The sequence below is a fragment of the Rhineura floridana genome, chromosome 7 (assembly GCF_030035675.1).
Source record: "Rhineura floridana isolate rRhiFlo1 chromosome 7, rRhiFlo1.hap2, whole genome shotgun sequence".
In the NCBI taxonomy this organism is placed as follows: domain Eukaryota; kingdom Metazoa; phylum Chordata; class Lepidosauria; order Squamata; family Rhineuridae; genus Rhineura; species Rhineura floridana.
The window spans coordinates 143,056,249-143,081,524 of record NC_084486.1 but is presented as its reverse complement, the minus strand read 5'-3'; the positions used below and the strand labels follow the sequence as shown (position 1 = coordinate 143,081,524).

Sequence of the window (25,276 nt, the reverse complement as noted above, 5' to 3'; positions counted from 1 at the left end):
AATTGGAATGAGATGGATTTATGAATGAACAGGTGCAAAACTGACATGGACGGAAATAAGACTGATCTGCCCATTCTTAAAAACAACAGGAGACATAGTGAAACAGTAGCACTTGCAGGTAACTTCAGGATCTGTCAGTGGAACCTCCACACATCTGCCAGCCATGCTTTTAAAAATAAATGTTTTTACTTGCCAGCAGAATGAGATGAAGAGTGTAGCTGGGTGGATCTCCTTCGCAGGCTTGTTCCATGGTGTGGGTGCAATGATACCAAAGGCTCTATTCTGTCCCATCTTCTCACTATTTTAATTTGGGCAAATGATGAAGCATCCCCTTCAGAACTCAGAGAATGGGGAGGGATATCCAGAAAAAGACATTGGGCTCGTTCACACGGCGACTTACTGTGAGATTGGTGCTATTTGCATCCCTGTTTAATTTACATGGTTCACATGACGTTGCAGGCAATCAGCAGCTATCACACAGTTTTCCCGTATCAACCCAATCCAATTATAATGAGAAAAGGAAAGGAAAAACCATCTCAGCTTTGCTGCGCTCCTCCATGTAGGCTTTTTGCCTTGATTTTTTTTAGTGGGCAGGTTCTCTTATGCCCCATCACCAGCTCCCTCTCTTTCTGCTGCCTGGAAAAGCTGGCAGCTGCTGCCTACTTTGCCTTTCACTCACTCCCCCCTCTATTCAGTTCCGTACATTTTTGTGTCAATTGCACCCCCATGCTCTCCTGGCTTCAGCCTGGATAGGCGTGCTATTGACAAGAAACAATGAAACTGACAAAAAAACCTCCCCTTCTCCATTAACAATATCTATACTCTGGAGGGAGTAAACATGTAAAATTAGGGGCGGGGCCACAAGGAAACAGTGATACTAAACCTTTCCATAGGAATGCCTACTTGTGTGAAAAGAAAACAGCAGATTTGAAGATAGAAAGTGTGAACCTTGTAAATCTATCGCAATGGCAAAAGCTGGGTCTTTACTGTGAAGTTTAGCTCCCGTGTGAGTGAGCCCATTCTCTTCAAGTCCAGATAAGCAGGGCCTTTTTAAAATAGTGAAGCCCAAGAAGTACCTTGATAGCATTCAAGTTAGCCTAAATATTCTACAGCCACACTCTGGAGGAAAAAACCAAAAACAGGATTTGCAAGTTTGAAGCAGAAGCTGGCTGTTGATGTCACTGATTGTTTGGCCACCTGTGATGTCAACCCAGAAATGTCCCCTCCAACCATTTTTAAAAATAAAAAAGGTGTCCAGATCATCTGAAGTAGGGGGTTATGGAGAAGATAAGCCAACATTCAAATTTTCCAGTATGTGCATCCATCTTTCAGTTGTGAAAGCAGGAAGGGGGCGATACTCAGGGACTCACTGTGAGCAATATTTTAATATTACATCTGTCTTCTTCACTCTAAGTGAGTAAACTTATGGTCTCTGGAACAGTGTCCCCGGAGAAATATGATAGAGCAAGTCTCCCTTTCTGCCCATAGAGAGGGAAGTCTGCAGGTAAAGGAGGAGGTTGCAAACATTTTCATTGCAGGCACAGAAACCTCAGCTGCACTTGCCACACTGCTATTACTGCCCCAACGATAGTAATGGCAAATGGGGGGGGCATTCAGAGTAGATCAGGGGAGGAAATCTATGGGTAGAAACACACTCACTGTTCTGCTGGTTCCAGTGCGTCCCCACCTCTCTTCTCTTCTGAAAATGGGGGCACACAATGCTAGTCAAACCCCACCCTTTTTTTTACTATAAAACCAGGTGGGAGCAGCTCGAGAGTGTTTTTTTTTTTTTTTTTAAAATCAGCTTCAAACAGATTTCGCAACTGATCGGCAGATCAACCTTTTCCCCCTCCAGGTGTGGCTAATGGAAAAGCTTTGCTCTGGTGTCTAGTGTGTTCACACTCTAAAACAAAAATGAACAAAACCCCCATCAGTCCAAAAAAGACAAGACACATCCGCATGAGAAACATCCACCACTACCTTCTGCCCTCCTGGTGTGGGTCCAACAGGTCTTGGGATTTATTTATTTTATTTAACAAAATTTTATATACCATTTGATTGTAATAAAACTTCAAAGCAGTTTACAAAAAACCCAAGCATTACAATTATCAATAAAAAGGCAAGTGAAAACTGGTATTTAAACACATTCAAAAACTAATTAAAATCAACAATAAGCTAAAAACATATTAAAACACATGTAACCTCTAGTTACGTAGGCTTGCTTAAACAAAATATGTTTAAGCAGGTGCCAAAAACAGTATAGTGAAGGCGCCTGCCTAATGTCAATAGGCAGGGAGTTCCAAACTGTAGGTGTTGCCACCCTAAAAGATTAATTTCTTACAACTGCGGAACGAGTATTATGTGGCACTTGTAAGAGTGCCAGTTCCACAGTTCAGGATCTGACAGTTCCTCCACCCGAGATTCTCTCACTCTTCCCCCCCCCCTTTAGATTGTTCTCTTAGATAATATATAGATGGGATGTTTGTAAACATGCTTGTACGTTACTCATAATGCATTGATTTTTCATGTTATATTTTAATGTATCTAACTACCTTGAAGTGGAATTACCAGCTAGAGTTCTATATGAGGCAGATAAAAGCTAGTTATTGTCTCTCTCTCCCCCCCTCCCCAGGACTCAGGAGAGTGTACAGCTGATGTTCACATTGATGACTATCCTAAACTTTCTGCGGTTTCACAGAAATGCAAAATTACCCCTGGTATGTAATATTTTTGAGATAGCACTCATTGTGGACAGACTGAATGGGAAAATCATCAGTAGGAATGGACAAAAGAATAGACCATATTGGCAAATGTAAAATAATCCTCCCCAGGAAAAGCTGGCTTGGAAGCACCAACCAGTCTTGCCATGATTTTGTGATGTGTTAATTCAGTACACATGGGAAAAAAACTGGAACTGTCAGATGGATCATCAAGAGATCTTTAGCAAACAGGGTCCAGATCCAGGCATCTGAAGCTGTATCTATTTTAAAATAAAATAAATGTATGCCACTGGGCAATATGAACATAAGTTGCCACCAGCAGCATCTGCATTCTTAGCTGGTATATCAAGCCTCAAGAGAGTACTCCTCATTCTAATACCATAAAGAAAACACTAGTCATGCACACACATTATGGCAGATCTAACTACTTCTCCATGATTGTTTGGCTGGCTTTGCCAGAATATATGGGTGATGGGGGGCATATTTGAGACACATATGCCACCAGTGCTTACCATGAAACAGAAGGAAGCCTGACTATGGTCTCCATGAATATTTCCCAGCATGGACTGGTTTTATGAGGTAACTAGGAAACCAGGTTATGCAGGACAGCAGAAGTACAGGATAGGAAATGAAGGCCGGACTTGCAGGACTGAGCAGGAGTTTAACAAATCCTGATGTAGGGAAAGTCAAAGAGACTGTAGCTCAGTGGTATAGAAGGGCCCAGGTCCAATCCCCGGGATCTTCAGGTGGGGCTTGGAAAGAGACCCCTGCCTGAAACCTTGGAGAACAGCTACCAGTCAGTGTAGACAATACTGAGCTAGATGGACCAGTGGTTTGATTCAGTATAAGGCACCTTCCTATACACCTGTGCTTCTTCTATCCCAAGTTGCCAAAGTTATTAAGTATGAGAGATGGAGGAGAAAATCCAATTCAGTTTGCATTTGAAGCCAAATCTATCAAATTCACACTTTCCAAAACTATATGAGAACCGAAACACAGCCATCCTTCAGAACTTGCCCTTAACTGAATATTGTGATGCAGTTTGCCAACCAAACAACAAAAACGCATAGGACTGGGAAAGAACCCTGCTTGAAATTATGAAGACCCACTGCCAGTCAGTGTAGACAATAGTGAGCTAGATGGACCATTGGTCTGACTCAATATGGCAGCTTGCTATGCTCCTATACTTCCTATGGTGGGTGAGATGTATTGCATGTCCATAGGTGGGTACTGTGGCACACTAGAAGACCTTCCTTTTTGCACAGTAGTGCACCCTGGTGTCCATTGTGAGAATTACTGCAGTAGATAAACACAGGTAAATTGTATAAGGGGGATTCAGAAGACCCGCCCCCTTCCATGTATTGAAAGAATGTGTGAGGGAAGCTGCAGGGCTGTGCAGGCTACTCTACTGCCAATGTGCTCTTATTGTGTGATCTGCTGCTTTTAAAACTGCTCCTTGTTTTTGTCTGCAGTTGGTTTTGTTATAGCTTGGGTTTTTTAATGCTGCGTTTTATTTTGTTTTTAGATTGCATTTTTATCTTATTTTCTTTTTTTTTTTTTATATAGTTTTTATTCAAATTTTTCCAAAAAACAAACAAAACAAAATAAGAAAAAACATAACAATACTACAACAAAAAATAAAAATAAAATGGTTGACTTCCGATTTGTCACAGATCAGCTATAAGTATATAATATACATCAAACCTGTCCCTTAATATGTACATACAGAATCCCTTTTCTCCATAAGCTGTCTTAATTAATCATCAAATCCCAGTATCATCATTTTATTTTGATCTTTCGACAAAAAGTCTAAGAGAGGCTTCCAATCCTTAAGGAATGTATCTGTCGATTTTTCTCTAAGTAAACACGTCAATTTATCCATTTCTACTAAGTCCATTAATTTCAGTAGCCATTCTTCCATTGTTGGTATTGATTCCATTTTCCACTTTTGTGCATATAATAATCTTGCTGCCGTAATCATATATAATAATATTCTTCCATATTTCTTTTCTATTTGTTTATCCATAAAACCCAGTAAAAAAAATTCTGGTTTTGACTGAATATTTATCTTTAAAATTTTTTGCATCTTCCTACCTATCTGTGCCCAGAATAATTTCGCCTTTTTACATGACCACCACATATGATAAAAAGATCCTTCTTGTTGTTTACATTTCCAACAAACATTAGAGACATTACTATACATTTTTGACAGCTTTTCTGGAGTCATGTACCAACGGTACATCATTTTATAAAAATTTTCTTTAAGATTATAACATAATGTAAATTTCAAGCCTTTTTTCCACATATTTTCCCATTGATCCATTTGTATGTTATGACCAAAATTTTTTGCCCACTTTACCATGCACTCTTTTACTTGTTCTTCCTCCATATCCATTTTCAATAAAAGTTTATACATTTTTGCAATTATGTTTTCATCATTTGTATACAAACCTATTTCAAAATCAGATTTACTTATTTCAAACCCATACATTTTCTTGTCCATTTTATATCTTTCTAACAATTGTAAATAGGCAAACCAATGAAAACTATATCCTTCCTTTATCAATTGTTCTCTCTCTTTCATTGTGTATTCTCCATGTACATTTTCTAATAGTTCTTGATAAGTTAACCATTTCTCTTTTCCAGACATTTCTCTTCTATAAAACGCTTCTTGACTTGAGACACATAATGGTATTTTCGAATAAAACCTTGGTTTGTATCTATTCCATATTTTCAACAGAGAACGTCTTATAAAATGATTGTTAAAGTCTACGTTTACTTTTACTTTGTCATACCATAGATATCCATGCCATCCCCACTTCAGATTGTGGCCCTCCAAATCCAATAGTCTTTTATTCCTCAATAAGATCCATTCCTTTATCCAGACTAAACAGCAGGCAGCAAAATAAAGTCTCAAATTTGGTAATCCCAGTCCTCCTCTTTCTTTAGCGTCTTGAAGTAATTTAAATTTAACTCTTGGTTTTTTTCCTTGCCATACAAATTTAGAAATATCTTTTTGCCATTGTTTAAAAGGTAAATCAGAGGATATTACAGGTATTGTTTGAAACAAAAACATCATTCTCGGTAATACATTCATTTTTATCACAGATATTCTACCCATTAATGACAGTTGTAGTTTATCCCATCTTAGCAAGTCTTTCTTAATCTCTGTCCATAATTTTTCGTAATTATTATGAAACAGCTTTGAGTTTTTATTTGTCATGATGATGCCTAGATATTTCAACTTTTTTTCTATTGTAAAATCTGTCTTGTCCATTAACTCTTTCTGTTCCCTTAAAGTTAAATTTTTCACCAACATCTTTGTTTTTTGATTGTTGATCTTAAATCCTGCTAACGGTCCAAATTCTTTTAATTTGTCCATCAATATATGAATTCCTTCCAAAGGGTTTTCTAGTACAATTATCAAATCATCAGCAAATGCTCTCAATTTATATTCTTCTTTTTTTATTTTTAATCCCGAAATCCTTTTATCTTGCCTTATATCTCTAAGCAGCACTTCTAAAACCAGAATAAATAAAAGGGGAGATAATGGACATCCCTGTCTTGTACCCTTTTGTATTTCACATGAATCCGTTAAGTCTCCATTAACAATTATCTGGGCCTTCTGTGATGTATAAATCGATCTGATCCATTTTATAAAGTTGTCTCCAAAATCCATTTGCTCCAAAACCTGGAACATAAATTTCCAATTCAAATTATCAAATGCTTTTTCAGCATCTAAAAAAATCAAAGCTGCTTGTTTATCATTTCGTTGTTCTAAATATTCCAACACATTCAAAACATTCCTGACGTTGTCACGTAATTGTCTTTTAGGTAAAAACCCTGATTGATCTTCCTGAATAAATTGTTGCAATATTATTTTCAATCTTTCAGCCAAAATCATTGTAAAAATTTTATAGTCATTATTCAGTAGAGATATTGGCCGATAATTTTTTGTTTTAGTTAAATCTTGGTCCTCTTTAGGTATTAATGTTATATTAGCATTTTTCCAACTATCCGGTATCTTTCCCTCTTGCAAAATAGAATTCATTGTAGACTGTAAGGGTAGCAAGAGTTCTTCCTCCAAACATTTATAATACATTGCAGATAGCCCATCTGGTCCTGGCGCCTTTCCTAATTTAATTTTATTTATAGCTTCAGATATCTCTCTTGACGTAATAGGGCCATTAATAACTTGTCTCTGAAAATCTGTAATTTTCGGCAAATTCTGTTTAGATAAATACTCTTCTATTTTTTCAGATGGAATTTCTTGACACTTATACAATGTTGAGTAATATTGATGAAAAATCTTTTTGATTTTTACATTATCTGTCAGCGTCTCATCTCCTTCTTGTATCTTTAAAATAATATTTTTTTGACGTTCTTTTCTTAATTTATATGCTAACCATTTCCCAGGTTTATTTGCAAATTCAAAAGTCCTTTGTTTAGCAAAATTTAATTTCCTTTCAATTTCTCTAACTGTCAACATTGATACTTGCTTCTGTAACATTTTAATTTGATTTACAATAGAAACTTTAGCTGGATTCTTTTTCAATTCTTCCTCTTTTTGTTTTATTTCTTCCAAAATTAATTGCATTTTCTGTTGTTTCTTTTTTTTAAATTCAGAATTACATTTAATAAAGTATCCCCTCATAAATGCCTTACTAGTATCCCAAACAATATTTTCACTTGTTCCTTTATATAAATTATATTCAAAGAACTCCTTTAATTTCTTCTTACATTCTTGTACTACTTTATCATTCTGTAATAAAGATTCATTTAGTCTCCATCTAAATCCAAGATTTTTTTTTTTTAAAGTTAATATCACAGGATTGTGGTCCGAAAAAGTTTTTGGTAATATATCCATTTTAAAAATATCCTTCGCTAAAATTTTTGACATCCAAATCATATCAATCCTCGAAAATGTTTTATGTCTTTCTGAAAAATAAGTAAATTCCTTTGCATTATCATTTATATATCTCCAGGTATCCACCAATTCTAAATGTTCCATGAGTTCAAAACAAATCTTCGGTAATTTACCTTGTGTCTCTTTGATATTTTTTTCAGAAAGCCTATCAATTTTTGGTGAGATTACCCCATTCCAGTCACCCATGACACACCAATGCTCATATGAAAACTCTGACAATTTTTCCATAAGTCCTGTATAAAACCTTGTTTTATCTTCATTGGGGGCATAAATACCCACTATCAAAATGTTTGTACCTTGTAAAGTAATTTCAACCCCCACAAATCTACCACTATCGTCCAATAATACCAATTTAGGAAGCAATTGTGGGTTAATATAGAGAACAACTCCATTTTTTTTTTTTGGTCCAGCTGAAATAAATTCTTCACCCAAATTTTTACAAATCAAATATTTGGAATCTTTCTTCTGAATATGAGTTTCTTGTAAACAAATTATATCCAATTTTAATTTTTTCAAATAATGAAACACTTTCTTTCTCTTCTGCGCCGTGTTGGCTCCATTTATATTCCAAGTTAGGTATTTGTAATCCATCATTAAGCGTGTATTTTAAAATTTGCCTGATGCTCCTTTTGATCCATCATCTTCCTTCCCCTCCTCTGCATATCCTTGTTGACTTTGTTTCCCAGGAACTATATCCATATCTTTGAGTTTATCTTCTTCCATATCTTTTGAAGCTTTTCTCAAGAAGTCCCTTGCTTTTTGAACAGTATTCAGTCTGTATTTCTGTTGTCTGAATGTAAAAATCACTCCTTCTGGAACGTCCCACCTAAATTGAATTTTGCATTGCTTAAGTTTTTCTGTAAGGAAAGCATATTCTTTTCTCTTACGTAAAAGTCTAATAGGAATTTCCTTCATCACCAGTATTTCCTTACCATCAATTTTAAAGGTATATTTAAAGTGTTGCTGTAAAACCATATCTCTGGTCGTCTTCTTTACGAAATGAACAAGCACATCTCTTGGAATTTTTTTCATTGTTGCATATCTGGAGTTAATTCTATAAACTTTGTCTATTTCAAATTCCATCCTATCTTCATTCAAGTCCAGAAATTTTACTAAAGCATTAACAATTTTATCTCTAATGTCTTCACCTGTTTCCTCAGGGATTGCACGGAATCTCAAACAATGCTCTTTATTTCTCATTTCAGTCACAGCTAAATAGTCCAAATTTTTTTCTAGTTCCAGATTTAGTATATCTGTTCTATTCTCCAAGGTTTGTACCTTTTCTTTAGTATTTTTTGCATCTTCCTTTATTTGCCCAATTGTCCCTTTAATCTCATCCACTTGTGTTTTAATATAGTCTTTTATATCTGTCAATTCAGTTTTCATTTCCTGTTTCATTTCCTGTTTTATAGCATTAATCCCTTCCATTATTTTTTGAAACATTTCTGGGGGTATATCCTCTTCCTGTGTATCAATAGAACCTCTTCGCCCCTGGGCCTTGGTTGTTTTTTTAGTTGTCATTTTCAAAAAGAGGCCTTTAATTTCTAATATTAATCACTGTTTCAGAACCTAAGGGCAGTCTATTTCTTTTCTTTTTTTCCCTCCACCAAAAAGAAGAGTTAATATTCCAGGCCTATTATTGAAATCCAGCCAGCACAACACAGTCCTTATCTGCTTCCAAGAATGCAAAACAATTCTGGTTGCCAAGACTAAACAATTAGTAGCATATACGAGCAGCGGATTCATCCAACAAGAAATAGTCCAAAGAGAAAAATAGTCCAAAATATAATAATTACCTCTCATCCGTTTTTAAACTTTAAAAGTCCAAATTCAAGCCAGCTTTTTGTCGTAAAAAAAGTATATAAGTTGTTTATATTTTCTTTCTTCCTTAATTATATTTAAAAGAGAAAAAGTATGACTCACCCAGGTTTCTCAATTGCTGATTCATAAACAAATCCCTTTTATTGCAGTAATTTAAGCCGAATGATAAGGTTTAGGCAGAAGTGGGCTCGCTGGTTAAGAACGTTTTTTTTTGAGAGAAGAAAAAACGCTTCGCTTTATTCCAGTTCAGCTTGCGTGGAATTCCTGACTCCGTCTTCAGCCGATCGGCTTGCCTTCTTATCTCAGGAATTTCCTGATCAATTCCAGCCGCCGACAGCTCAACGAAGTCTTGTGGAAGATCTGATCGGTTCTCCTATACCTTGGAGAACATTTAAGCCAGTCCAAGATTCCTCTTGGCTGGCTTTTAACCTGAAAAAAGCTTCCTCTGAGGCAGAGCTCCCTCAGAGACAACCACCAGCCAGCACCACTTCCCGGAAGTCCCATTTTTATCTTATTTTCTACTGTGCTTGATTTTGTGTAACCCATCTTGTGTACTTTTGTAGAGAGGTGGGGTATACATTTGTAAGTAATAATAAAAGACTATTGGAATGCACTCTGTATGGGGCAGCCCTTGGAAACGGTCTGCTGACAGTAGCTAATGCATTACCGGGGGGGATTTGCAATACAATGTAGTGAATTCATTTGGTACTAAACTCGGATCTGCCCCTAAAAATGCATAATAAATCTTATTGAGGTGGTGTTGTAGCAAATTATTTCATGGTGCCTGTGCCAGAGCATCCTAAATTACTCACAACCTGCACTGCTTGAAAGCATCTTAGTTAAGCTGCTTTCCATAAAAGTCAAGTTTTATTTTATCTACCAGCAAGTCTTTCTAAATTTGCTTTCAGGCATATTTATAAGGCAATGGTGACACCTAGCTGTCACTGTTAAATGGTAGGACTTCCAGTGGAGCTTTGCTTCCAGTAAGACGCATCCACCTCTTCTTCTCTCTCCTAAAGTGAACTTTAAAACCCTTATCAAGGGAGTTGTTTGGAGAATTGAACTTTTTTATAAGGATTGAGGAGTAAGGAATAGGAAGAATTGCGGGTGTAACCCTGTACAATAATTTACAACTTTAATCTCTGATTGCCGACTTGTTTGTACAAGGACGCTGACACGCAGGAAGCATCGCCATTAATCTCTCCTGTTAACATTCGCGCCTGACAAATAACTTGGAACTGTCGGACACAATTGCAAGCTTGCCTATAGCAATTACTCCTGTATTACCTTCAAACTAACTTGGCGGAACCCGAGAATAGAGCTTGTTTTATTAAACTACTCAGTGTACGGAGTGTGGAGACCAAATGGTCATGACCAGAAGGAACTATCAGGAGCTGGGATTAACACTGAAAGATACTGAAATGTTAAGTAGTGCTCAAACTAAAATCACGAGCTACTTTCCCCCCGCATGCAACCTACCATCTCCACCACCACAGACATTATCAACTCAACATCTGACTTCACAGCGGGATGATAAATGGACCTTAGGACATCCCTTAGCTGCTAAATCCTTTGTGACATTTTCAGCTGCCAAAAGCCTTGCAGAGGAGTTGCAGGATGTGGGTCTAAACTTTTCCTTGAATGTATCTAATGACAAACTCCCATCAGAAATCATAACCATTGATTCCTACTGCCCTTCTAAAGGGCATTCAATGACCTCTCCAGAGAGCGAAAAGGAGCAGGGAAACTCCCCTCCACTTGACTCTGGTCAACAATGGTACTCTGTCCTGCTTGATGAATTCAAGTTGATTAAAGCCTATATCTCAGAGACTAACAAACTACTCACCACGCTGGTGCGAGCATTAATGACATCTCAACGTGAAATAACAGGAGCCCACAGCCCCACACTGCCATCAGTTCCCAGCCCCGAGCAGTCTCACAGTCACTCCCGTGGTGCGGGTAAGAAAAGGGGCAGAGGCAGGAAGAAACAGTCACCTTCAGCCCCAAAAACAAACAAATCAAAAAAACCTAAGAATATTAAGAATTCGAAGTCTCATAACTCAGAGAAATTGAATTTCAAACCATTATTTAAACTGTTGGATTCCTCAATGGAGGAGTTCCATTGAGACAAACAAATTTGAGAAAACCTGTTTCCTTGAATACAGAGTCATCTTACGATCCAAAGAGCCCTTTTTCTGATGTGGATAAGCCAGAAAGAGTTTTATTAGTGAAGAACTATCCAGCAAGTAGGGGCGAGGAAAATAGAAATTATTGGAGCCTATGCTCCCTAGAATTACAACCGGAAAAGCTGGTCATTTCTTGTAACCGAAGTGTCTGTGAACGACGCCCATTATATCCGAGCATCTCATTTCTGGACAACTGCTTTCGACAACTTACGTACGCTCCGAGATGCATTAACTATATTAGGTCAATGACTAACATCTCCCATAATTCGCACGACTGGCATCTGATTGTCACTTGTCGTACGTGCAAGGAAGCCAACCAAATTCTCAGCATAAGAGACAGTCTAGAAAAAAGGGGGATTATTGTGCAAAGATACTACACCAATGCTGCACCCCCGTCGCCGCTAATCGGCTCTTTCGCTCAGCTTTCATCTACAAGCACTGTTATATCAGATGCAACCTCAAGGACCAGTAACTGCCACCATTCGGCTCACTTAGTCTCGGACATTTTAGATCCTCAATTTTCTCCAGCTGGCGAACCTCTAATGATGCCAGCTTTATTACAGGATCTGGAACCAGAGGAGCTTCAGCTTACGGAACTGTACTCTCAACTCCCAGAGTTTGAACGACCGGCACTTATTAATAAGCTGTGCCAGCTGATTCAACGTCTCAGAGCGGTAGACAGTATTCCAACTTTGCTAGATGTTCCCGCCTCAATTACTCCAGCTGGAAATCCACCAAATTCAATCTCAACGGATACTAGGAATTATAAAGATATACCACTTACTCAACCATCAGGGTCAGCTGCGGAACGGGGCTTTTTCTACTCTCTTCTCTTTTTCCCAGCATTATTGTCTTTTCTAGTGAATCTTATGTCTTCTTATTATATGATAAGGTCAGTTTCATCATTTTAGCTTCCAGTGACAGTTCTGGTATAATTTGTTCTAACACCCAATTATTTGTCTTTTTCGCAGTCCATGGTATGCACAAAGCTCTCCTCCAGCACCACATTTCAAATGAATTGATTTTTCTCTTAACTGCTTTTTTCACTGTCCAATTTTCACATCCATACATAAAAATCGGGAATACCATGGTCTGAATGATCCTGACTTTAGTGTTCAGTGATACATCTTTACATTTGAGGACCTTTTCTAGTTCTTTCATTGCAGCCCTCCCCAGCCCTAGCTTTCTTCTGATTTCTTGACTATTGTCTCCAGTTTGGTTAATGACTGCACCAAGGTATTGATAATCCTTGACAAGTTCAATGTCCTCACTGTCAACTTTAAAGTTACATAAATCTTCTGTTGTCATTACTTTAGTCTTCTTGACATTCAACTATAGTCCTGCTTTTGTGCTTTCCTCTTTAACTTTCATCTGCGTTTCAAATCATTACTGGTTTCTGCTAGTAGTATGGTATCGTCTGCATATCTTAAATTACTGATACTTTTCCCTCCCTCCTTCATCTTGGTCCATATTCTGCGTATAGATTAAACAAGCAGGGTCATAAAAACCAGCTCCTGCTGGAAGGAAGGGTGGGGTATAAATAAAATAATAAATAAAATAAAAAAAATACACCTGTCTCACACTCTTTCCGATGGGGAACCAATCGGTTTCTCCATATTCTGTCCTTCCAGTAGCCTCTTATCCAGAGTATAGGTTGCACATCAGGACAATCAGATACTGTGGCACCCCCACTTCTTTTAAAGCATTCTATAGCTTTTCATGATCTACACAATCAAAGGCTTTGCTGTAATCTATAAAGCACAGGGTGATTTCCTTCTGAAATTCCTTGGTCCGTTCCATTATCCAACGTATGTTTGCAATATGATCTCTGGTGCCTCTTCCCTTTCTGAATCCAGCTTGAACATCTGGCATTTCTCGCTCCATATATGGTAAGAGCCTTTGTTGTAGAATCTTGAGCATTACTTTACTTGCATGGGATATTAAGGCAATAGTTTGATATTTAGTTGCCTGATTGGAAATGTCCCATTCCCTTCCATTTTAATTCACTCACACCAAGTATTGTAATGTTGATGTGTTCCATTTCTTGCTTGACAATTTCTAACTTTACCTGGTTCATGCTTCTCACATTCCATGTTCCTATTGTGTGTGTTGTACAACTCCGGACTCTCCTTTCGTATCTGTGCTCATCAGCCTCTGGGCTTCCTTTCGGGTTTGACCCAGCTGCATCATTAGTCACAGCGCTACTCATACCTATCCTTTGTTCTTCCCCGGCAGCTCGTTGAGTACCTTCTGACCTGGGGTCTCTTCTTCTAGCACTATCTCGTGTTGCATTTTGGATACTATTCATAGGGTTTTTGTGGTAAGAGGTATTCAGAGGTGGTTTACCATTGCCTTCCTCTGAGATTAGATAGACAGACAGACAGACAGATAAATAGATATCAGTGCAGTGCAGAAATAACTGGTCTGTTTAGACTGATAGTTGAAAGAATAAAGAAACTTCAGGTTTATTACTATAAAGAAGTAATGTCATATGGAAGCAGGCATGCAGCTTCCATTCAGGGAGCCATTACTAACTAACTCAGGAAGAGAAGGGAGGAAGGGGAGGAGCAAAACTGGCAAAAAATACCAGGCATTTTAGCATGTGTTTTATACTGTTTAAATTTTTAAATTGTGTTTTAAATTGTTTTTATAAGATCTGTTTTAAATTGTATTTGTTTTAATGTTTTTAGTTACCGTAAACCGCCCAGAGAGCTTCGGCTATGGGGCGGTATACAAATATAATAAAATAAATAAATAAAAACAACAAACGCTTTGGAGGAGGAATCAACAAAGGGAATAACAGATTGCCTTTCTGTCTATTTTCCCCCAAGGATTCAGGTCACTTGTAACATGTGTTGGTGCTTTACTCCCAACTATAAGTACCCCTACAAATCTACTGAATGGCATTTGCTGAATGTAAGATGCCTCGTCTGGAGCTAAATGAATTCACATGGCAATTTTTGTGTGTGTTTCTACTAGTGTGAATGCTGCAGCACATGTCCGGACCACAAGAACTGCCAAGTTCAAGCCCAGCAACAGTGTCTTTGTTCACAGTGTTCCCAGCTACTGTGACTTCTAATCCATTCTTTTGGTGATCCCCCCTATTATTCATTTATTGATTTCTGTCCAGCTGTCCTGCCAAAGGAGCCCAGGTTGGCAAAGCAACAAACAGCAAACATATTTTTTATTATTATAAAAATAATAATATATAATAATACAATGAAACAAAACAAGACTTTGTTCAGCAGGACTATAACTATACCATTACAAGGGGCCTTCCAGATTGCTATTTTATTGTGGGTGCATTCTGCAACCTGTTCTTGGCAAAATAATAGTGCGTTAGTGGTCAATTGGTTCTGCTTTATTAGTTGTTCTGTGGTGCTTCCCAAATGCTATTGCACTATTGCTGTCTGGAAGGGCTATACTGCAACAAAAGTGGGACAAAAAAAGAAAACAAAAGAAGCCGGAGTATTTGTGATATGAAAAGTTATGAGATTTCAGCAGGAAAGTTACAGGATATGGACTGATGGGAAATGAAGCAGTATGACCATCCCAAACCCTTTTCAGGTGCAAACAGTGTTGATAGCGGGATTGCATTGCCCTGATAGCATCATGAGCACAAATCATCATGAATGCACAATAATGTCTGGAGGGCTCCTGAACTGTGATTGGTTCTCCCTTCTTTTTAAATTTCTATTAAAAGGAGCTGCAGGCATCCCAGAAATGGATTGGGACCACAGCACTAAGGGAGGACGAGGGTTTGACATTTTTCCTGATGTTATTTTTCCAGTGTGAATCTCTCACCCGAGCTGTTGTTCCCTCTCCCTGCACAACCGTCGTTTTCCCCAGAAACCGACTTTCTTTTTGCTTTGTAAGGCTTACCTGTTTGTGCATTGGGCTGCAGAGTTGCAGCTGTGTTGCTTGCCAAACAGGCACACTGATTTGTTGTTCATTTGCTTGTTTTTCAGCTGTGGGGAAGGTGAACAAATCGGAGGCTACCTGCCTAGGTTGCTGGCATTCCATCCCCGCCACGAGTTTGGAACTATTGCCCATTGTGAGATACACCATACGGCTGTATAATAACCACAGTGACCAGCCCTACCTTTCTGAAGTTGGAAAAATTGTAAAAGCCCAACGCCAGGTTTGTATATGCCGGGGTAGAGAACCTAATTTCTTGCGCCCTTCAGCATTGTCTGGTTGTCCAGAGACACTGGTGACATGAGCTCAGGCTCTGCTACCCCCTCCTCAGGGGATGAGACTGTGGATGCAGAGGATTCAGAGGGTGAGCAGGAATTGCCCACAGAGCTGGCCATGATAGTCCCCGCTGCCCGAGAAGCTCCAGGCATGGGAAGAGGCCATTCTGCCTACACGTTTCCTGCCTGCATTGCCACCCTCTGCCTCTTGAGGATTCCAGCCCAGAAGCTCAACAGAACCTCCATCTCCTTTGTGCTGTGCAAGTTTATGACTGCTGAACAGTCAAGGCCCCTTTAACCAGAAGGGGAAGGGCCAATAGAGCATCTGCTTTGCGTGCCTCAGGTCCCAGGTTCAATCCCTGGCATCTCTAAGTTGGACTGGAAAAGATTCCCCATCTGAAATCAGGGAGAGCCTCTGCCAGTCAGTGTTGGCAATAGTGAGCTAGATGGAGGAGTGATCTGATGGTATAAGAAAGGTTCCCATGTTCCTTAGAGCTTCTCACACATGAGGTGGAGCTAACCACCCAGACTGAGCTGCAGTCTTAAGGCTCAGTCTGAGGTTTCCTGTGGTTGAAGTTACAATCTAAACTTGCACCAGCTTTGCCTGGCCTAGTTGGTCTACTAGACTAGGGTTGCCAGGTTCATGGCCTGAGACTGATCCTGTATCTTGAGGAGAAGAGAAAGTCAGCCAAGTGCAGGTGTCTTGCAACACTGTAATGGGAAAAACCACAAGGTGGAATTCTCCCTTCCCCCTGCACAACTTTTAAAGATCCAGAAGTCCTCTTAGAGGCTGGGCCTGGCAACCAAGAGGTCTTCGGTGTCTTTAAAAGCTGTGCAGGGGGAAGGGAGAATTCCACCTTGTGGTTTTTCTCATTACAGGGTTGCAAGAACACCTGCACTTGGCTGACTTTCTCTTCTCCTCAAGATACAGGATCAGTCTCAGGCCATGAACCTGGCAACCCTATATTAGACCCATCACCTGCAGGAAAACAGCTATGGACCTGGCTTTACTCTCTTGACTGCCTCTCTATGAATTGTTTCCTCTTCTGCTCTATGTGTGCATTAGAGAGAGAGAGAGAAGTGTTGAGGTGCCGCAAAGAGGGGGGGAAACTCTGCAATCCTTCAGTGTTTTGGCCTTGCCTGCCATTGACTGTGGCTCCTGATTGACTTTTCTTGTGGGTAGCAGTCCTTCATAAGAAAATAGTTATCTGCTCCAGGAATATGTTGAAATAATGTAAGAATAATATAACAACATAAGCCTCTTTGGATCAGGCCAGTGGCCCATCTAGTCCACCATCCTATTCTCACAATGGCCAACCAGGTGCCCATGGGAAGCCCGCAAGCAGGACCTGAGCGCAATATCACTCTCCCCTTTTGTTAGCAACTGGTATACAGAGGCTGACAGTGGAGGTAAAATATAGCCAGTATGGCTCATAGGCATTGATAGCTTTTATGCTCCATGAGTAACTACAGATGTCTTGAAAGCTAGGGAGAGGAATAAGACAAATTCCCTCTTCTCTCCCACATTTTATAATTTTGTTTTAAAAGCCCTGTTGGATGACCAGATGGGAAATACAACTGTCATGATAGCTGGTGGGCAATACAATTTAATTTAACCCTGCGCCTCCCAAACACATACTTTGTAAACTAGGTACTTTACTGAGTTATTTGCAACTTCTCTTAAATATTTCTTCCAGGTGGTTGCTGGATGGAGGTACAGTTTTGAGTATTTGGTAGAAGAGACAAATTGTTCCAAGGCTGAATTTACAGACTTGACTCCAGCATGCAAAGCTGTTCCTGCAGGTGTAAGTATATCTTTGCTATTCCAGAAGACAGAAAGGTTCCAGAATTCTGTGCACAATAAGACCTTAACAAGTCAGAATCAGCAAACACACATTTAACAACAGAGGAATATTATACAAACTGGACAAATTTGCATTTTAAAAAAATTGCATTCCCTGCAATACGCATATTTGCTTTCCACATAATTTGGGAAATGGGTCTGAAACAGGACAGAGCTAGATGGAACTATAACCAATGGAAGAAATTGAGGGTGCATACAAACGTATCTTTTGAAGCAAGACTTGCTTGAAGGCATGCTCTCCATCTCCGACCTCAGCCTTTGCAATGTTGGAGAACATGAATATAAAGAAATTATTCTTTCAAAATACTCAGAATTGCCGGGGAGTCAAATCAGACAAACTGGTTTGCGGAGAGTAGTTCTTTTTCTTTTCAGTGAACCTGAGCTGGACTCAAACTAAAAATTTCTTCATTGCTTTGAACCTGAACCAACCATCTCTTGGGGGGGTAGCAGTGATAGCCCTGGGTGTCACTTCAGTTGTGAAGCACAGCCTTAACATTTCTATTCTCATGCCCAATTCATGTTACTACAACTGCATCTACATGATGTGTTAGAGCAAAAAACAAAAATAGTTTGTTCCTGATTTAAAAAGAAGACATACTCTCAGCATGTGCAGTTTTGGAATTTAAACTCATCTCATCTCAGCCATAGCATTATCATGACTTCAGGAATAAAATGAAGTTTGCTTCTACTGCCCTGGTGCTAAACACATTTACTTCGGAATAAGTACCATTTGGATGAGAATATTTTTTTTAACGTAAAAATAGGGCCCCTCCAGACTGGTATTTTATTTGCAGGTATATTCTACAACATGTTATTGATACAATAATCATGCATTAGTGGTGAATGTATTGCTTTATTAGTTGTTCTGCAATGCTTCCCCAATGTGACCACATTATTGCTGCCTAGAGGGGCTAATACGCAACAAGAGCAGAACAATAAGTCCCAGAACATTTGTGGGGTCAGAAGTTATGGGATGGTAATAATGCATTCAGGAAGCATCGCAGAACAACTAATAATGTGGAATGATGTGTAGATCGTCCAGTATAAATCCACCACTAATGCACTCTTGTTGCATCAATGACATGTTGCAGAATATACTTGCAAAAAAAAAAAAAACCCAGTCTGGAAGGGCTGCAAGGCTACAAAAACATCAGAGCAAAAGTGGGCACTGAACTCCTGCCTAGCTCCTATGCTACAGCTACCTCCAGGAAACTTTGGCTATGCAGCCAAAAGTACTTCGGGGGGGGGGGGAAGCAGTCTAATTTGCTCTGTTTTTCCTCTTGGCAAAGAAAGCTGTGCTGGTAGAGTCGCCAAAAGAAAAAGATTAAGACAGCAAGCAATTTAACTTCAGGCAAAGATTTCCATAAAAAGGAAGTTGTTAAATGATTGTCTAAACTATATATCTGCAATGCAGTTCAGAGGAGAGAAGCTTCAAGTGGAAATATATAATTAATCCAGGCTCACCAGGAATTTATTCACTACTGCATTGTTAGAAAAGCCTCTGCATTAGGGCTCATCTACAGGTGGTTTGCTATGTGTTTGGTGCTACTCACATCTCCTTTTAATTTGCATGGTTCACAAGATGTTACCAGCAAACAGAAGCTGTTATGCAGTTTTCCCCCTGTAAATCCATACTAACCCAATCTCCTGATAATACAAAAAGTGAAGGAAAAACCATCCCCGCTGTACTGCACTCCTGCTTGCAGACACTTTGCTCCGATGCTTTTAGGTGGGTGTATCAGTCTCCAAGCCCACTATCTCCTCCTCCTTTCATTTTGTTTCTTATGGGCTGACAAGGAACTTCCTGCTGCTCTCCTCTGTCCTGCTGGCCTTTTTTATATTGCTGCAAATGGCGCCATTATTTTTCTTTCCCCCCTAACTTGTGTGCAAAGGCATAACAATGCTCAAACAAAGATTTGTATTTCAGCTGTATCATACCAGTGAAAATACAAATATCCCACTTCCAGGTTGTTGTTTGTTTAAATGTAACCTACTGCAACTGGTAGAACAAACAGAGCAAGCTAAATTAAATGTTAAATTAGAGGGTGTGTGAATAGAAAACACTGTGTTTGCAGCTGGCATTGAGCCCTTATTGTGGATGGTGCAAATAGGAAATGGAGGTAAAAATAGTGTCTTTAGTATGAAGTAATGCTCTCATGTGGAATAGCCCTTAAAGAACAGCTGATTTGCTTGCTCTTGCTTTGTACATCTCTGCCTTGACCATCAGTGGTCAAGACCAGATTATGGAGAATGGGGTAGATGGGGCAGTATTAGTTTTGGAGGCCCACTAAAGCCCGGGTGGAGAGCCTGTGGCCCTCCAGATGTTGCTGGACTACAACTTCTTTCATTTCTGACCATTGACCATGCTGGCCGGGGCTGATGGAAGCTGGAATCCAACAACATCTGAAGGGCCACAGATTCCCCACTGCTGGGATAGACACTTGAATATAGGGGTAGGTGTATGAGCAGCTATCAACCACGCTATCTAATTGGAACCCTAGCCCCTGCCATAAAGGACGTGTGATGCGGTCTCCTGCAACTATGGCTGTCACCTACCTATCTTTGTTAAGAAAATATAAAGATGAATGTAAGCTTCAAAGGAAGCGATGCACATTCAAAGAGCTCTGAAACAGACATAAGGTCATGAAATCCAGTGTTGTCTGGCACAGTAGTAGTTTTTGGGGTGGGCTGACGCAGCTTACCTGGCTTCTCAATGCTAGGGTCACTGCCGTTAACCTAGAGACAAAGGGGTGAGGTGGTGGTGAGGTTGGAATAGGGCGGTGGGAGCAGTGGATTAGCTCTCTTGCTGCACCTACGCCAGGCTGACCTCCCTGCGTAGGGTTGTCAGGTCAGAAGCATCTCAAACCCTGCGATTTCAAGGGCGGGCCCTACTGATGTCACAGGGCGGGCCCTGGAGCTGGCTGCATCCCATGGGGTGGGGACAAGAAGGAACTTTCTCTACCATGCCTGCTGATGGGTTGCAGCCAGTTCCAAAGCCAGGCGTATGTGACAACAGGCCTACATCTCCCCGGAGAAGGGAGATTTCAGCCTGTTGTCACATCCCCTGATCTTGGAGCCAGCAGCATTCAATGGGAGGTGACGAGGAGGAAGTTCAACCTCACACTGCTGATCAAATGAAACCGGCTCTGAAGCCGGAGGGCGTGTCAATGGGCTGAAATTTCCCCAGGGAAGGGAGATTTGGGCCCATTGCTGTACCCCCAGCCCACCAGAAACCAGAGATTGGGGTGCCTCACCCAGAGACCTGGGGAGGACCAAAAAAACAAAACTCACCCTGCAACACTATCTTCGCTACCTCGCCCGGTCACCCCTCTTGGTAACCAGCAGCTATCCTGGTACTGGGAAGCCAGGCAAGCATCACTGTTCCACTCTACTTATGAACTCATTATGACCTATGAACCCAGGCAGAGATCTACCTGTATCCCAATCTACCTTCTGCCCATCCCTGCTTTAGGTCACACCCTTAGCTCAAGCATGGTGACAATGAGGCCTAGAAGGCCTGTCAGAGGCCTGGGGCAGAGTTGTTCCCCAGAAGACTGTAGTGAGATTTTGTGGGAGATGCTTGAGGATTGCTCAGTAGATGAGTCAATGGGGAAAGGATTCCCTGAAGATCAAAAGTTTGCAAAATCTCCATTGCCCTATAGCAACTTTTCCCAACTAGCGGGCCACCAGATGTTGTTGGACCACAATTCCCATCTTTCCTGACCATTGGCAATGCTGGCCGAGGCTGATGGGAGTTGTGGTCCAACAATATCTGGTGGCCCACTAGTTGGGAAAGGCTGCCCTATAGGGATGGGTGAATCTGTCAACTTTGGTTTCTCTCAGACTCTTATTATTCCAGTCCTAAGTTCAGTCCTCCACATTTCCACATCAGTTTGCGATGAAATTGCACGAAAATTGATCAGCATTTTAGTGTCAAGTTCACCGAACAGCCCCATTTTTGTATACAATTTTAGCTAATACACATATTTTTATAAAACAATTTCCCAAACATTATTTATTTGTTTGTTTGTTATTACATTTGTATTTATTTGTTTGTTTTTAAATTTATATCCTGCCTTTCCTCCCAGAAGGAGCCCAGGGTGGAAATGTCAATAAATTAAAGGAAATATCAATCAAAAGATCAATGTTAATATCAATACTTTAAACATGGATTTAAAAAAAAATTAGTTTCCAAAAACAGCTGAGGAAAATCACAACATAAAAGCCGGATACGCAACCATAGCCAATATACAAATTAAAGGAAAGTTCAGTATCAAATCCGAATTGGGCAGAATTCTAGCATGTCTCGCAGAGACCAGCATGCCACAATTTGCTATTGTCTTCAGAGTTTAATGGCCACTTCACCTTTTCTTTTTCTTGCTTGTTGTCCCTATCCAGCATGTCGCTAGCTGTACAGCTGATGCCATTGTAGACTTCACAGAGATGCTTGTGCACGCTGAACAAAAGTGTTTACTTCGAGGTTGGTAAAATAGCTGGCTGATAAATACTGACAATCTCACAACACTGATGGATTTACATTTTATGCATCCAGTTGAGTGGGCACTTCTGATGTCATATGTTTTCTGTTGCTTAGAGAGCCTTAGAAATATTGGACAAGTTTGTAGAGGAGGGGTCCTTCAAAAGCTATTAGCCATAGTAGCTAAGGAACTGCACTAGAAAGAAAGAAAGAAAGAAAGAAAGAAAGAAAGAAAGAAAGAAAGAAAGAAAGAAAGAAAGAAAGAAAGAAAGAAAGAAAGAAAGAAAGAAAGAAAGAAAGAGATATTTTGAAATATTTCAAAATATGGGAAATGAACAAGGAAAGGAAGACTGGCATCAAAGGTGGGTATGGTTAGGCATCTGCTTCGGGCCTGTCCTGCTCTGAACAGTGAGGCAAGACTGCCTTGTGCAGAGTTCAGGCTGCATAATAAAAGAAAAAGCAAAGCTTTAATATTGCTTCAGCAACAGCCAGGGCTGGCACCAGACTGGAAGGGCTCTCAAAGGCAGCAGCAACACAGTGGCAGTACTGTCTCTGGGGGTTTAAATACACCAGGCTGCATCAGTGGATTCGCATGCTGTGCACGCATGCCTGTCATCAGGCAAGACGGGGGGTGTTGGTGCCCCCCCATCTTGAGTGATGGCAAGCATGCATGCATAGAGAACTAACGTGGGAAGTTATGCAGCCAGCCTGTGCCATCGGGGGGGTGTTGCCTGGGAGTGTGGCTCCCACTCTGCGACCCATGGCAGCATTAGGTCGCAGGGTGCTTGCTCTGCAACCCTATAATAGCGCAAATCATGGAGTAGGAGATGCACCCACCCAGCCCCAGCAACAGGGGCCCCTCTCAATACCAGGGAACCTCAGCCAGTGCCCAACCTAGCCACCTGCTGGCGCCGGGCCTGATGCTCAGCTGCTTAACTTGTGACAGTTTGGAAGCATGTTACTTGGGATTAGGTGCAGATAACTCTAGTAGTGAAGTAAATCTAAGTTAGCCCTTGGTCCAAATATCTAAGCTATTGATCTATTATTATTATTATTATTATTATTATTATTATTATCCTGCCCTTCCTCCCAGTAGGAGCCCAGGGTGGCAAACAAAAACACTAAAACAGACATTAAAATATATTAAAACAAAACATATTTTAAAACACATTAAAACAAAACATATTTAAAACATCTTAAAAAGTAGTTCCAACCCAGACGCAGACTTTCAAGGCTTGTTGAAAGAGGAAGTTTTTAGTAGGCAATAATAATAATAATAATAATAATAATAATAAATTTAATTTCTGTGTCGCCTATCTGGCCAATGGCCACTCTAGGCGACGTACAAAATCGTTAAAACACAATATGATAAAATACAGTAATACAATATAAAAACAGTATAAAAGCAATACAGCTGGAACAACAATATTAAAACAGGGCAGGAGGCATTTCAGTCATAGCTATTAACCCTCCCTGAAGATCCCGAAGGCCTGTTGAAAGAGCCAGGTCTTTAAGGCTTTCCGAAATACATTTAGGGAAGAGGCGTGCCGGAGATCTTGTGGGAGGGAGTTCCAGAGGGTGGGGGCCGCCACTGAGAATGCCCTCTCTCTAGTACCCGCCAATCTAGCTGTTTTTGTCGGTGGGATTGAGAGAAGGCCCTGTGTGGCCGATCTTGTCGGGCGGCATAATTGGTGGCGTTGAAGGCGCTCCGTAAGATAAACTGGGCCGAAACCGTTTAGGGATTTAAAGGTCAATACCAACACCTTGAATTGGGCTCGGAAAACAACTGGAAGCCAGTGTAGATCGAACAACACTGGTGTGATGTGATCCCGGCGGCGACTGTTCGTAAGTAGTCGAGCCGCCGCATATTGTATAAGTTGTAATTTCCGGACCGTTTTCAAGGGTAACCCCACGTAGAGCGCATTACAGTAATCCAAACGAGAGGTGACCAGGGCGTGTACTACCAGTGGGAGCTGATGAACAGGAAGGTAGGGTTGCAGCCTTCGTATGAGGTGTAGTTGATACCAGACTGCCTGGCTCACTGCCGAAATCTGAGCCTCCATGGACAGCCTGGAATCAAGTACAACCCCAAGGCTGCGGACCTGGTCCTTCAGGGGTAGACTCACCTCATTGAACTTCAAGTCAACATCTCCCAACCTCCTTTTGTCCCCCACGAGCAGCACCTCAGTCTTATCGGGGTTTAGCTTCAGCTTGTTCCTTCCCATCCATCCACTCATGGATTCCAGGCACTTGGACAAGGTCTCCACAGCCAACTCTGGCAAAGATTTAAACGAGTACCAAAAGGCGTACTGAATGACTGGGTATATAAGGGGTAAGACAATCTTTCAGGTATCCTGGTCCCAGGCTACATAGGGTTTTGTACACCAAAACTAGAACCTTGAACTTAGCCTGGTAGCTAATGGGCAGCCAGTGCAATTCTTTTAGCAGTGGGGTTGCATGTTGGCAATACCCTGCCCCACTGGCAGTCACGCTACTGCATTTTGCACCAGCTGCAGTTTCTGGACCAATTTCAATGGCAGCCCCACATAGAGCGCATTACAGTAACCTAGCTGGAGGTTACCAGTGCATGGACAACAGTGGTCAGGCTATCCCAGTCCAGAAACAGCCACAGCTATATTACCAGCTGAAGCTGGTAAAGGCACTCCTAGCTACTGAGGTCACCTGGGCCTCTAGTGACAAAGATGGATCCAGGAGCACCCCCAGACTACTGACCTGCCCTTTCAGAGGGAGTACAACCCCATCCAAAGCAGGCAACTGACCAATTATCCAAACTCTAGAACCACCAACCCACAGTGCCTCCATCTTCCTAGGATTCAGAATGAGTTTACTGGCCCTCATCCAGCCCACCACCGAGTCCAGGCACTGGTCCATGGCTTGCACAGCCTCTTCCAATTCAGATGTTACAAAGAAGTAGAGCTGGGTATCATCAACATACTGCTGACACCTTGCCCTAAATCTCCTGATGACTGCGCCCATGGGCTTCATATAAATGTTAAACAGTGTTGGGGAAAAGATGGTACCCTGAGGCACCCCACAGCACAACTGCCGGGGAGGGGGGAGACAATCA

General features: G+C 40.7%; 1 protein-coding gene across 2 annotated transcripts in view; it reads left to right on the top strand.

Annotated features, from left to right (window-relative positions):
* The window catches only part of KNG1 (kininogen 1), a 52,630-nt gene that overhangs the window by 13,465 nt on the left and 13,889 nt on the right, over nt 1-25,276 (top strand). For both annotated transcript variants that reach the window (XM_061637418.1, XM_061637417.1), the window contains 4 exons: nt 2,633-2,717; nt 15,623-15,795; nt 17,545-17,652; nt 22,110-22,191. In XM_061637418.1, coding sequence (XP_061493402.1) covers nt 2,633-2,717; nt 15,623-15,795; nt 17,545-17,652; nt 22,110-22,191 — 448 coding nt within the window. The remainder of the gene's footprint in view (nt 1-2,632; nt 2,718-15,622; nt 15,796-17,544; nt 17,653-22,109; nt 22,192-25,276) is intronic.